At 47.8% G+C, this 14,793-nt stretch overlaps 2 protein-coding genes across 5 annotated transcripts in view; one reads left to right on the plus strand and one right to left on the minus strand.

Annotated features, from left to right (window-relative positions):
- Positions 1-12,283, plus strand: part of BRD4 (bromodomain containing 4) — a 71,046-nt gene extending 58,763 nt beyond the window's left edge. For all 4 annotated transcript variants that reach the window (XM_065654926.1, XM_065654929.1, XM_065654927.1 and 1 more), the window contains 6 exons: positions 1,905-2,017; positions 2,191-2,350; positions 3,711-3,841; positions 6,860-7,071; positions 9,817-10,045; positions 11,725-12,283. In XM_065654926.1, coding sequence (XP_065510998.1) covers positions 1,905-2,017; positions 2,191-2,350; positions 3,711-3,841; positions 6,860-7,071; positions 9,817-10,045; positions 11,725-11,793 — 914 coding nt within the window. In that variant the 3' untranslated portion in view covers positions 11,794-12,283. The remainder of the gene's footprint in view (positions 1-1,904; positions 2,018-2,190; positions 2,351-3,710; positions 3,842-6,859; positions 7,072-9,816; positions 10,046-11,724) is intronic.
- The window catches only part of XAB2 (XPA binding protein 2), a 202,005-nt gene that overhangs the window by 106,531 nt on the left and 80,681 nt on the right, over positions 1-14,793 (minus strand). The gene's annotated exons all lie outside the window — the stretch shown is intronic.

Here is a 14,793-nt window from a genome sequence, read left to right on the forward strand (position 1 = left end):
TTTTAAGATCTTGAGCTCAAGGATCTCAAGGTTTTAGAATATCAAGTATTCCATCATCTTGTTCTTGAGGATCTTGAGGTTTCTGAATCTTTGAGGAACTCAAGGATCTCAAGTTTTTGAGAATATCAAGTGTCTGAGGATCTTGAATATCTCGTTTTTGAGGATCCTGAGGTTCTCAGGTTCTTGAGGAGCTCAAGGATCTCGAGTCTTTGGACATATCAAGTTTTTGAGGATCTCAAGGTCCTCACATCTTTGAGGAACTGAAGGATCTCACATTTCTGAACATGTCAAGTGTCTGAGGACCTTGAATATCTCATTTTTGAGGATCTTGACATTTTAAGATCTTTGAGGAACTCCAGGATCTCAAGTTTTTAGAATATCAAGTGTTTGAGCATTTCACTTTTGAGCATCTTGAGGTTTCAAGATCTTGAGGAACTCAAGGGTCTCAAATTTTTAGAATATCAAGTGTTTGAGGATCTTGAGGATCTCATTTTTGGGGATCTTGAGGTTTTGAGATCTTTGAGGAACTCATGGATCTCAAGTTTTTGAGAATATTGAGTGTTCAAGCATCTTGTTCTTCAGGATCTTGAGGTTTCAAAATCTTTGAGGAACTCAAGGATCTCAAATTTTTGAACATGTCAAGTGTCTGAAGATCTTGAAAATTTAATTTTTGAGGATCTTGCGGTTTTGTGATCTTTGAGGAACTCAAGGATCTCAAGTTTTTGAGGAACTTAAGGATCTCAAGTTTTTGAGGAACTCGAGGACCTCATTTGTGAGGAACGAGGATCTCAGTTTTTGGAGGAACTTGGGGATCTAGAGTCTGATGAATTGGAGGATCTCAAGATTTTGAGAATATTACGTATTTGAGGATCTTCAGGATCTCAAGTATTTGTGGATGTTGAGGTTCTCAAATCTTTGAGGAACTCAAGGACTCAAGTTTTTGAGGGACTCAAGGACCTTGTTGGTTGGTTTAGGAGATCCCAGATCTCCATGATGGCCGTGGGCTTGGTAGTGCCACCACTGACGTTCCCAATGGAGAACATCTCCGGCCAGGATAACGTGGCCACAGACTCAACCTTCAGGGTTGGTTTGGGAGATCCTGGATCTCCACGATGGCCGTGGGCTTGGTGCTGCCACCACCGATGTTCCCAATGGAGAACATCTCCGGCCAGGATAACGTGGCCATGGGACTCAACCTTCAGGGTTGGTTTGGGAGATCCTGGATCTCCACGATGGCCGTGGGCTTGGTGGTGCCACCACCCATGTTCCCAATGGAGAACATCTCCAGCCAGGATAACGTGGCCATGGGGCTCAACCTTCAAGGTTGGTTTGGGAGATCCTGGATCAATCTCCATGATGTCCATGGGCTCGGTGGTGCCACCACTGACGTTCCCATCTCCAGCCAGGACAACGTGGCCACGGGGCTCAACATTGAAGATTGGTTTGGGAGATCCTGGATCTCCACGATGGCCATGGGCTCGATGGTGTCACCACTGGTGTTCCATCTCTGGCCAAGACAATGTGGCCATGGGACTGAACCTTCAGGGTTGGTTTGGGAGATCCCGGATCTCCACGACGCGGCAGGGGACGTGCTGGCGCTCGGGTGTCCCAGGGGACAGTTTGACACCAAGAATGTTGCTGTAGAACCAGGAGAACGAGCAGAAGGCCCCAAATGATGGGTGGACGCCCCAAACGAGCGTCCCCGAGGCAGGACAAACCACCACGGGGCTTCTGCTCCCGGCGTTGGCTCGCGGAGGCGCCAAATTTCGAGGGTGGTGGCCAGGGACATCCCGGGGCCACCACGCCGGGAGGAGGGGACGTTCCCACGGCGTCGCGCGGCGTTTTCGGGTGACGCGCGGCGCTTGCCGGACGCTTTAACTGATGGATGCCAAACCCGTTCGCAGGTCACTTGCGGGAAGCCCCTTCCCCTCTCATGATGCATTCCCCACAGATGCCGCCGTTCCAGGGCTTGGTCCACCAGTCGCCACCTCAACAAAACATCCAGCCAAAAAAACAGGTAAAAAAGGCAAAAAAAACGGCAGCTCGCGGCCGACGGCGACCGAAATGCAGCGGTTTGCAGCGGGGCTTGGGGAGGTGGGACGGGCGGCACCGGAGGGGGTTTTGCCCCATTTTTTTGCCCCGTTTTTGCGGGTTTTCGGCCCGTTTTTGACGCGTTTCTCCCCGCGGCAGGAGATGCGAGCCGCCTCGGTGGTGCAGGCGCAGCCGCTGGTGGGGAAGGAGGAGAAGATGCACTCGCCCGCCGTGCGCAACGAGACCTTCAGCCCCCCGCTGCGGCAGGAGCCGCCCAAGCACCCCGAGGGCGGCAAAGCGCCCGCGCACGGCCCGCAGCGTGAGTGGGGGGGCTGGGACCCCCAGCATCCCCATTCGGGTGACTGAGACCCCCCCGTCACCCCCAGTTTGCTGTCTGAGATTCCTCATCACCCCAAATTTTAGCGTCTGCGACGCCATCTCTCCCTGTTTTGGTGTCTGAGAACCCGTTGCCCCAAATTTTGGTGGCCGAGCACCCATCACCCCCCCCCCAAATTTGGTGTCTGAGGCACCCCCATCGCCCCCAGTTTTGGTAGTGGAGACCCTGTCACCCCAGTTTTCATGGTGGAGACCCCGTCACCCCAATTTTGGTGCCTGAGACCCCGTCACCCCAATTTTCATAGTGGAGTCCCCATCATCCCAATTTCAGTGCCTGAGACCCCATCACCCAAATTTTGGTGGCCGGGACCCCCAGCATCCCCATTTTGGTTGCTGAGACCCCCCCCATCACCCCCAGTTTGCTGTCTGAGATTCCTCATCACCCCAAATTTTAGCGTCTGCGACGCCATCTCTCCCTGTTTTGGTGTCTGAGAACCCAGCGCCCCAAATTTTGGTGGCTGAGCCCCCCATCACCCCCCAAGTTTGGTGGCCGAGACACCCCCATCGCCCCCAGTTTTGGTAGTGGAGACCCCGTCACCCCAGTTTTCACGGTGGAGACCCCATCACCCCAGTTTCGGTGCCTGAGACCCCATCACCCAAGTTTTGGTGGCTGGGACCTCCATCAACCCCCGGTTTGTATAGTAGAGACCCTCATCACCCCCAGTTTTGGTGTCTGAGACCCCGTCACCCCCATTTTAGTGACTGAGACCCCCATCATCCTCATTTTGATAGTGGAGACCCCATCACCCCAATTTTGGTGACTGAGACCCTCGTCACCCCCTATGTTGATGTTGGAGACCCCATCACCCCAATTTTGGTGGCAGAGACCCCATCACCCCCAACTTCAGTTGCTGAGACCCCATCCCCCCCCATTTTGACGGCGGAGACCCCCAGCGCCCCAATTTTGGTGACTCAGACCCCCTCCATCACTCCAAATTTGGGTGGCAGAGACCCCCATCGCCCCCCAATTTCAGTAGTGGAGACCCTTAACACCCCAAATTTTGGTGGTAGACACCCCACCCTAAATGTTGGTGGTGGAGACCCCATCACCCCATTTTTGGTGGCTGACACCCCCCATTTTATTTGCTGAGAGCCCCATCACCCCAAATCTTGGTGGTGGAGACCCCACTGCCACCAATTTGGGTGTCTGAGGCCTCCCCACTACCCCCCATTTCAGTGGTGGAGACCCCATCACCCCAAATTTCAGTGTCTGAGACCCCGTCACCCCCATTTTCTTGGTGTCCTGGGGTCCCCCCCCCGTCTGACGCAGCCGCTGGTTCCAGGGCCGGAGCTGAAGCCCCTGGAGGGGGGACGACCCGTGATCAGACCCCCGGAGCAGAACCCCCCCCCGCCCGGAGCGCCCGACAAGGAGCGGCAGAAACAGGAGCCCAAGACGCCCGTCGCCCCAAAAAAGGTAACGGACTCGGGCAAAAATGGGGAAAAAACCCCAAACTGGGCATGGAACCTCCTGAAATTGGGAGTGAAACCTCCCAAAATTGGGAGTGAAACCTCCAAAAATTGGGAGTGAAACGTCCCAAAATTGGGAGTGAAACCTCCAAAAATTGGGAATGAAACCTCCAAAAATTGGGAATGAAACCTCCCAAAATTCAGAGCGGAACTTCCCAAAATTGAGAATGAAACCTCTCAAAAATGGGAATGAAACCTCCCAAAACTGAGCATGAAACCTCCTTAAAATTGGGAATGAAACCTCCCAAAACTGCGAATGAAACATCCAAAAATTGGGAATGAAACCTCCCAAAATTGGGAATGAATCCTCCCAAAATTCAGAGCGGAACCTCCCAAAATTGAGAATGAAACCTCTCAAAAATGGGAATGAAACCTCCCAAAACTGAGCATGAAACCTCCTTAAAATTGGGAATGAAACCTCCCAAAACTGCGAATGAAACATCCAAAAATTGGGAATGAAACCTCCCAAAATTGGGAATGAATCCTCCCAAAATTGATCATGAAACCTCCTTAAAATTGGGAATGTAACCTCCAAGAAATTGGGAATGAAACCTCCCAAAACACAGAATGAAACCTCCAAAAATTGAGGATGAAACCTCCCAAAACTGAGAATGAAACCTCCGAAAATTGGGAATGAAACCTACCAAAATTGGGAATGAAACCTACCAAAATTGGGAATGAAACCTCCCAAAATGGGGAGTGAAACCTCCCAAAATTGAACATGAAACCTCCTTAAAATTGGGAATGAAACCTCCCAAAACACAGAATGAAACATCCAAAAATTGGGAATTAAACCTCCCAAAATTCAAAATGAAAAATCCCAAAATTGAGAATGAAACCTCCGAAAATTGGGAGTGAAACCTCCCAAAACTGAGAATGAAACATCCAAAAATTGGGAATTAAACCTCCCAAATTTCAGGATGAAACCTCCCAAAATTGGGAATGAAACCTCCCAAAATTGAGCATGAAACCTCCTTAAAATTGGGAATAAAACCTCCCAAAATTGAGCATGAAACCTCCTTAAAATTGGGAATAAAACCTCCCAAAATTCAGAAGGAAACCTCCCCCAAATTGGGAATAAAACCTCCCAAAAATGGGAATGAAACCTCCCAAAATTCAGAAAGAAACCTCCCAAAATTGGGAATGTAACCTCCCGAAAATGGGAATTAAACCTCCCAAAATTCAAAATGAAACCTCCCAAAATTCAAAATGAAACCTCCCAAAATTGAGCATGAAACCTCCTTAAAATTGGGAATGAAACCTCCCAAAACTGAGAACGAAACATCCAGAAATTGGGAATGAAACCTCCCCAAAATTGGGAATAAAACCTCCCAAAATTGAGAATGAAACCTCCTTAAAACTGGGAATGTAACCTCTCAAAACTGAGAATGAAACCTCCAAAACCTGAGAATGAAGCCTCCAAAAATTGAGAATTAAACCTGCCAAAATTCAGAATGAAACCTTCCAAAATTGGGAATGAAACCTCCCAAAATTGGGAATGAATCTTCCCAAAACTGAGCATGAAACCTCCCAAAAATGGGAATGAAACCTCCCAAAATTCAGAGTGGACCTTCTCAAAATTGAGAGTGAAGCCTCCCAAAATCATGCAGGAACGTATCCGTCACCTCCATCTCGGCATGCAGCCAAAATCTGATGTTTTCCACCTCCCAATTTCCCATTTTGAGGTGGAAAGCACCCAGTGGGCGTTGGAGAGGTGGAGGTGCGACCTTCACCAGCTGAGGGACGTGGTGGCGCCCAGAGGGACCTGGAGAAGCTCCAGAACTTGGGTCACGAGAACCTCCTGAGGTTCTACAAGGTCAGGTGCGATGTCCTGGACCTGGGTTGGCATCAGGACGCGTTGGAGCAGCCCCATGGAGAAGGACTTGGGTGGAAAACGGGGCATGATTTTGGGTGCAAAACGGGGCGGTCAACGTGCACCCGCAGCCCGAAAAGCCACCCGTGTCCTGGGCTGTGTCAGAAGAAATGTGGCCGGGAGGTCACGGGAGGTGATGGTTGCGGTTGGACTCCATCTTAAGAGTCTCTTCCAACCCAATTTTTTCTGTGATTATTCTCTACGGGGCTTTGATGAGACCCCAACTTGAATTCCGCGTCCAGCTCTGGGTTCCTCAGGACCAGAAGGACATGGGGCTGTTAGAGAAGGTCCAGAGGAGGCCGTGAGGATGGTCCAAGAGCTGGAGCTCCTCTCCTGGGAGGACAGTTGGGGTTCTCCAGCCTGGAGAAGGCTCCGGGGGGACCTTCTTGTGGCCTTTCCGTCCGTAAAAGGGGCTTCTAAGAAAGATGGAGAAAGACTTTTGACCAAAGACCTTTATTTGAAGATCTTGAGGTTCTCAGATCTTTGAGAAGCTCAAGGATCTCAAGTTTTTGGAGAAAGACTTTTGACCAGAAACCCGTATTTGAGGATCTCGAGCTTCTCAGATCTTTGAGGAACTCGAGGTTCTCACGTTTTTGGAGAAAGACTTCTGACCAAAGACGTGTAGGAACAAGGGCCAAAGGTTTTTAAACTGGAAGAGTGTAGAGTTAGACTTGACCTACGGAAGAAATATTTTACGCTGAAGGTGGTGAGAGCCTGACCTGGGTTGCCCAGAGAGGTGGCGGATGCCCCATCCCTGGAGACATCCAAGGTCAAGGTTGGACGGGGCTCTGAGCAACCTGAGCTGGTGAAAATGTCCCTGCCCATGGCAGGAGTGGCACTGGGTGACATTTGATGGTCCCTTCCAACCCAAACCGGTCCAGGATTTGAAATACGAGGTGCCAGAGTTGCTGGTCCCACCCGCTTGGGTTTTGGGGGAGGAAATGGTGCCTCCACCATCTTCTCCAGCGTCCTCCAGCCTTGGGGAGCCGTGAAGCGTTTCCCGGGATGATGCGGTGACGGGGAACATATTTTCGGCAGGTTCGGCGTTTCCTGGCTCGGCTCTTCCTCAACCTCCCGTTCTTCTCTCCGCAGGACTTGAAGATCAAGAACATGGGCTCCTGGGCCAGCCTGGTGCAGAAACATCCCACCACGCCGTCCTCCACGGCCAAGTCCTCCAGTGACAGCTTCGAGCAGTTCAAGAGGGCGGCGCGGGAGAAGGAGGAGCGGGAGAAGGCGCTGAAGGCGCAGGCGGAGCAGGTGGAGAGGGAGAAGGAGCGGCTGAGGCGGGAGCAGGAGAGGATGAGGTGAGAACATCGGCGGCGTCACCATCATCACCACCAAGGTGGCCACCGGCATCCTGGCTTGTGTCACCAGCGCTGTGGCCAGCGGGCCCGGGGCAGTGAGGAGGCCAAACTGCGAATCCTGGGGTGGGTTTGGGCCTCTCAGCTCAGGGCTCAAAATGGCGGCAGCAGAATCACCTCAGGGCTCAAAATGGCGCCAAAATCACCTCAGGGCTCAAAATGGCGCCAGAATCACCTCAGAGCTCAAAATGGCGGCAGCAGAATCACCTCAGGGCTCAAAATGGCGCCAAAATCACCTCAGGGCTCAAAATGGCGGCAGCAGAATCACCTCAGGGCTCAAAATGGCGCCAGAATCACCTCAGGGCTCCAATGGCGGCCCCAGGGGTACCAAGATGGCCTCAAGTTGCCACAGGAGGGGTCGATGTTGGAAATTTGAGGTAATTTCTTCCCCAAAGGGCTGTGGGGCGTTGGAACAGGCTGCCCAGGGCAGTGCTGGAGCCGCCATCCCCGGAGGGGTTTAAAAGGTGTTTAGACAAGCTTTTTAGGGACGTGGTTTAGTGCTGGAGTTCGGTTGTGGTTGGACTCGATGGACCTGAGGGTCTCTCCCAACTGAAATGATTCCAAGATCACCTCAGGGCTCAAAATGGCACTAAAACCACCTCAAAACACAAAGTGGCGGCCCCAGGGGCCCCAGAATCACCTCAGGGCTCAAAATGGCGCCAGAATCACCTCAGGGCTCAAAATGGTGGCGCCAGGGGCACCAAGATCACCTCAATACATAAAATGTTGCTCCCAGGGGCACCGGAATCACCCCAGGGCTTGAAATGGCAGCCAGAGGAGGATCAAAATCACCCCAAAACACAAAATGGTGACCTCAGGGGCGCCAGAATCACCTCAGGGTTCAAAATGGCCCCAGAATCACCTCAGGGCTCCAAATGGCGCCAAAATCACCTCAGGGCTCAAAATGGCACCAAAATCACCTCAGGGATCAAAACGGTGGCACCAGGAGCACCAAGATCATCTCAAAACACGAAATGGCACTAAAACCACCTCAAAACACAAAATGTTGGCCCCAGGGGCACCAGAATCACCTCAGGGCTCCAAATGGCGCCAGAATCACCTCAGGGCTCCGATGGCGGCCCCAGGGCTGTTGGGATCACCTCACGCCAAGAAAAACCTTGAGGAGCTGCAGCGAGTTCAGAGGAGGGAACGGAGCTGGGGAAGGGGCTGGAGAAGGAGGCTGAGGGTGGAAATTTGGGGTGATTTCTTCCCCAAAGGGCTGTGGGGCGTTGGAACAGGCTGCCCAGGGCAGTGCTGGAGCCGCCATCCCCGGAGGGGTGAACGGAGGAGGCTCTTGGGGACATTTTAGTGCCGCGGTTGGTTTAACGGTTGGACTCGATGATCCTGAAGGTTTTTTCCAACCAAAATGATTCTGTGATCCGCACCATCACCATCCCCACCGCGGTGAAGGTGTTTTGGGGCACGTGTGTGTGGTGAGCTCTCGTGTAGGATCCGCGCTGGTCCGTGGCACAGACCCCGTCCAGTGTGCCACACATCCTGATCTCGCGGCACGGAGCTGCTCTGATCCACGGCCCGATCCGGTTTCATGGCGTGAATCCGATCTCCTGGCAGGAACCTGATCTGATGTCATGGCACGATCCAACCCCAGCGCGTGGCACGAAGCCGATCCTGTTACTTCGTGGCACAAATCTCATCTCGTGGCACGAATCCGATCCCATTTCACGGCACAAATCTGACACTGCAGCACAAATCTGACCTTGTGGCGCGAATCCGATCTCGTGGCCCAAATCTGATCTCGTCTCATGACACAAATCTGATACCGTGGCACGAATCTGATCTCGTGGCACAAATCCCGTCTCGCAGCGCGAATCCGGTCCAATTTCATGGCACGAATCTGATCTCGTGGCACAAATCCCATCTCGCAGCGCGAATCCGGTCCAATTTCATGGCACGAATCTGATCTTGTGGCACAAATCCCATCTCGCAGCGCGAATCCGGTCCAATTTCATGGCACGAATCTGATCTCGTGGCACAAATCCCATCTCGCAGCGCGAATCCGGTCCAATTTCATGGCACGAATCTGATCTCGTGGCACAAATCCAATCTCGCAGCGCAAATCCGATCCCACTCTGTGGCACGAATCTGATCCCATTTCATGGCACAAATCTGATACTGTGGCACAAATCTGATCCTGTGGCACAAATCTGATCCCATCTCGTGGCACAAATCTGATACCGTGGCACAAATGTGATACTGTGGCACAAATCTGATCCCATCTTATGGCACACAAATCTGATACCGTGGCACAAATCTAATCCCATTTCATGGCACAAATGTGATACTGTGGCACAAATCTGATCCCGTCTCGTGGCACAAATCTGATCTTGTGGCACAAATCTGATCCCATCTCGTGGCACAAATCTGATACTATTGCACAAATCTGATCTTGTGGCATGAATCTGATCCCATTTTGTGGCACAAATCTGATACCGTGGCACGAAACTGATCCCGTTTCATGGCACAAATCTCGTACTGTGGCACAAATCTGATCCAATTTCATGGCACGCATCTGATCTCGTGGCACAAATCCGATCAGATCTCGCGGCACAAACCCACACCGACCACTCCAATCCTCCGAAACCCCCACAGCCGCCCGTCCCCCATTTCGGTACCGCCGCGGCGCGGCGTCCCGGTGCGGCCGGTGCCTGACGGCGTCTCGTTTGGCAGGAGCCGGGAGGATGAGGACGCCATGGAGCAGGCGCGCCGGGCGCACGAGGAGGTTCGGCGGCGCCAGGAGCAGCAGCAGCAGCAGCAGCAGGTGACGGCGGTGACGGTGACGGCGGCGGCGGCGGCACCGCAGGCCCAGAGCTCGCAGCCCCAGTCCTCCCAGTCCATGCTGGACCAGCAGCGGGAGATGGCCAGGAAGAGGGAGCAGGAACGGAGGCGCCGGGAAGCGGTGAGGGGGGAGCACAAAAACCCGGGGATGCCGAGAAAAAGTCACGGGGATGCTGAGAAATCCCTGGGGATCGGGAAAAAAAATCATAGGGGTGCTGAGAAATCCCTGGGGATAATGAAAAATAAATCCCGGGGATCATGAAAAAAAAAATCATGGGGATGCTGAGAAATCCCTGGGGATCATGAAAAATAAATCCCGGGGATCATGAAAAAAAATTCCTGGGGATGCTGAGAAATCCCTGGGGATCATGAAAAACAAATCATCGGGATGCTGAGAAATTCTTGGGGATAATTTAAAAAAATTCATGGGGATGCTGAGAAATCCCTGGGGATCATGAAAAACAAATCTTGAGGATGCTCAGAAATTCCTGCGGATAATGAAAAATAAATCCCTGGGGATAACGAAAAAAAATCTGGGGGATGCTGAAAAATTAATTCCTGGGGAGAATGAAAAAATCCCCAGTGTTGCCAAAAAGTGTTTCTGGGGATGCTGAAAAATCCCCAGAGATGCCCAAAAAATGTTTCTGGGGATGGTGGAAAATCCTCAAAGATGCTGAAAATTTCTTGGGGATGGTGAAAAAAAGTCCTGGGGATGCTGAGAAATCCCTGGGAATAATGAAAAAAAAAAAAATCCTGGGGATGCTGAAAAAAAAGAAAAATCAAGAAGATGTTAAAAAATTCCTGGGAATGTGAAAAAATATCCCAGAAATGCGAAAAATAAATCCTGGGAATGCCAGAAAAAAGTCCCTGGGGATGCCAAAAACCCTCAGGGATGCCAAAAAGTTCCCCAATTGCACTAAAAAATCCTTAGGGCTGCCCAAAAAAAAAAAATCTGGGAATGCAGAAAAATTCCCGAGGATGTGAAAAAAAATCAATGCCAAAAAAATCTCTTGAGGGTTAAAAAAAAACCTCCCTGGGGATGCAAAAAAAATTCCCAGTTTTCACCAAAAAAATGCTCAGGGCTGACAGAAAAATTCTGGGAATGCAGAAGAATTCCTGAGAATGCAAAAAAAAATCCTGAGAATGCCAAAAAATCCTCAGGGATGCAAAAAAAAAAGTTCCTTGAGGATGACAAAAATTTCCCCAATTCCACAAAAAAAAGATGCTCAGGGCTGCCAAAAAAAAAAAATCTGGGAATTCTGAAAAATTCCTGAGAATTAACAAAAAAAAAAATCCCAGAAATGTTAAAAAATCCCGGAGGATACCAAAAAAATATCCTTGAGGATGCAAAAAAATCCCTGTGAAAAATTTCTGCGAACGCTGTAAAATTCCTGAAAATGCCCAAAAATGCCCCCAAAAAATTTAAAAAACGCCCCCCCCCCAAAAATTCTGAGTATGTAGAAAAACTCCTGACAGTGTGGAAAAAATCCTGGAAATGTGAAAATCCTGGGAATGCCAAAACAAATAATCCATGGGGATGCCAAAAAAATTCCCCGATTCCACCAAAAAAAAAAAATGCTCAGGGCTGTCAAAAAAATTCTGGGAATTCCGAAAAATTCCTGAGAATTAAAAATATCCCAAGAATGTAAAAAAAAATCTTTGAGGAGACCAAAAAAAATACTTGAGGATGCAAAAAAAAAAAAAATCCCTGTGAATGCTGAAAAATTCCTGAAAATGCCCCAAAAATGCCCCCAAAAATTAAAAATTCCCCGGAATTGACGTGTTTTCCTTTCATTGCAGATGGCGGCGACGATCGATATGAATTTCCAGAGCGATTTACTGGCAATATTCGAAGAAAACCTTTTCTAATGGCGCCTGGAGATTTTTGGGTTCTTTTCCTCCGGATTTGACTCTTTAAAAAAAAAAGAAAAAATACACAAAAAAAAGAAAAAAAAAGAAAAAAAAAAAAGAAAAAAATTTCTCCTTTTTTTCCCTTCCCCCAGCAGGAAAAAGAAAAGAAAACAAAAAAAAAAAAAAAGCTTCGGACTTTCCGTTAAGTGTTAAAAAAAAAATAAAATTGTTCCGGGCTGGGGCTCGGCCGGCGCAGGGAGCGGCGGGGTCTGCCTTACCCCCCCCTGGACTTTTGGGTCATTTTCCTTCATTTTCCTCATTTTCCCCTCTTTTCACACCAAAAAAAAAAAAAAAAAACCACCCACGGAAAAATCAGTAAGACTTCAAATCCCAATGAAAAAACTCAATCCGGACGCGAAACCGCCGGGAAAAGGTGCCCCCACCCCCGATATTCACGGTATATTCTGGATTCGTTTTGGTTTTTGGGGGGGGGTTTTGGTTTTTTTTTTTTTTGGTCTTATTTTTTCGCGTATTTTGGGGTTTTTTCGGGAGAAAAAGGGGCGGCGGCGGCGGGACGGGCGGAGCCGAATCAACCCCGGTTGGATTGGGGGGGGATTTTAATTTTTTGGGGGGGGCCTTTCGGGAGAAAATTTGGCGTCCGGGAGATGGAATTTCTGCGGGGAAAGGGGGCGGGGCCGGAAGGGGAGGGGCCAAGGGGGGAGGGGGCGGGGCTCCCGGTGGCCCCGCCCCCCTCCCATCATTTGGGGGGCGATTCCTCCCCCTTTTATTTTTTCCTCTTTTTTTTCCCCCTCTTTTTTTTTTTTCCCTCTTTTTTTTTTTTCCCTCTTTTTTTTTTTCCCTTTTTTTTTTTTTTCCCCTCCTTTCCCCCTCCTTTTTCCCTTTGTCTTTTTCTCCGCCTCGACATTTATTTTTCTGGTTTCTTTCCTGATTTTTTTCCTTTTTTCCCCTGATTTTCCTTTTTTTCTCCTTTTCTTTCTTTTTGCCTTTTCTCCTTTTTTTCTCCTTTTTTTCTCCTTTTTTCCTTTCCTCTTTCTTCCTTATTTCTTCCTTTTTCCCTTTTTTCCAATTTTCCTTTTTTCTCCCTGTTTTCTTTCCCCATTTTCTCCTTTTTCTCCTTTTTTCTTTTTTCTCCTTTTTCTATTTTTTCTCCTTTTCTCCCATTTTTCCTCTTTTTCTTTTTTCCTCCTTTTTGTCTCCATTTTCCCTTTTCCCCATATTTTCCCTTTGCTTCATTTTCTCTTTTTTTCACTCTTTTCCCCTTTTTTCTCCTTTTTTCCTTTTTTTCCTCCTCCCTTTTTTCCTTTTTTTTCCTTTTTTTTCCTCCTCCCTTTTTTTCCTTTTTTTTCCTTTTTTTTCCTCCTCCCTTTTTTTCCTTTTTTTTTCTTTTTTTTTCTCCTCCCTTTTTTTCCTTTTTTTTTCCTTTTTTTTTCCTCCTCCCTTTTTTTCCTTTTTTTCCTTTTTTTTTCCTCCTCCCTTTTTTTCCTTTTTTTCCTTTTTTTTCCTCCTCCCTTTTTTTCCTTTTTTTCCTTTTTTTCCTTTTTTTTCCCTCCTCCCTTTTTTTCCTTTTTTTTTTCCTTTTTTCTTTCCCCATTTTTCCCCCTTTCTCCCCCATCCCCCCACCCCCAATGATCCTTTTCCAGCCCCCTCCCCCCCCCCCAAATCCAACATCTCCCCCGTATTTAACATTTTTCTCCCTTTTCCCCCCCAAAAAGCCGCCGGTTTCTTATTTTCACTCCTCTTTTTCTCCCTTTCCCTCGAGTTGATTTTTTTAAAAAACGAAAAAGCAAAAAAAAAGAATCGATTTTCAGGAACCGTCTGGAAGGTCCCGGCGCAGCGGGGGGGGCGGGGCCGGCGCTCGCCCCTCCCCCCGCTCCTTAGTATTTTATTTTATTATTATTTTATTGTTCTGTCGGTTTCGTTCCCACTCGGTGCCATAAACCGCCCCCCCCCCCCCCCCCCCACCTCCCGCCGCCGCATTTTCCGCCGTTCCCGGGAAGTCGCCGCCGCGGCCGCGAATAAACGCAGCTCTTGGGTTTTGTACAAAATTCGCCGGGTTTCGCCCCATTTCTTTGATCCCCCCCCCACCCCAGCGACGGGGACGCGGCTGCCGGGGGGGTGAGGGGGGGGGGGGGGGGGGGTCTCCCCTACTTGGGTCCCCCCGGGTGAACCATTCCATTAACATTGAAAAAAGAGTAAAAATATGTTAAAATTCAAAAATAAACCGAAATTTTAAAATTTAAATATTTAAAATTTAAAATTTTAAAATTTTAAATTTTAAAATTTAAAATTTAAATTTTTAAAATTTAGTATTTTAAGATTTAAGATTTAAGATTTTTCAATTTAAACTTTTCAATTTAAAATTTAAAATTAAAAATTTTAAAATTTAAAATTTAATATTTTTAAAATTTAATATTTTTAAAATTTAATATTTAAGATTTTTCTATTTAAACTTTTCAATTTTAAATTTTAAATTTAAAATTTTAAATTTAAAATTTAAGATTTTTCAATTTAAACTTTTAAATTTAAACTTTTAAATTTAAAAAACCTTTTAAATTTAAAAATTAAACTTTAAATTTAGGATTTAATATAAATTTAAAATTTTAAAATGTCATGGTAAAATTCAAGGGTGACATTGAAATGGAATTTAACTTTGCAGTTGAATGTATTTAATGTATCCCATCAATTCATTAATTTAACTTTCTAGTTTAAAATCTACTTTTTGAAGTTCCCTTTCATAGTAAAATGACATTTTTCGTTTTGATGCTTTAAAAGCTTTTCGCTTCAGAATTGAAAATTCCATTTCCAATTTTTAAAAATACTCTCAAGAGTTAAACATTTTGATATTTAATTTGAACTTTAAAATTTAAATATGCACTTTTTAAAGACATGTCGTGTGGGTTTAGAAGTTTTGCGTTTTAAGAATTTAGCTGGAACTTTAAAATTGGAAGTTGACTTTCCACTGAAAAAATAGCAAAAGTTACATTTTACATTGCAAGT

Source organism: Caloenas nicobarica, chromosome 36 (assembly GCF_036013445.1).
Source record: "Caloenas nicobarica isolate bCalNic1 chromosome 36, bCalNic1.hap1, whole genome shotgun sequence".
In the NCBI taxonomy this organism is placed as follows: Eukaryota; Metazoa; Chordata; class Aves; order Columbiformes; family Columbidae; genus Caloenas; species Caloenas nicobarica.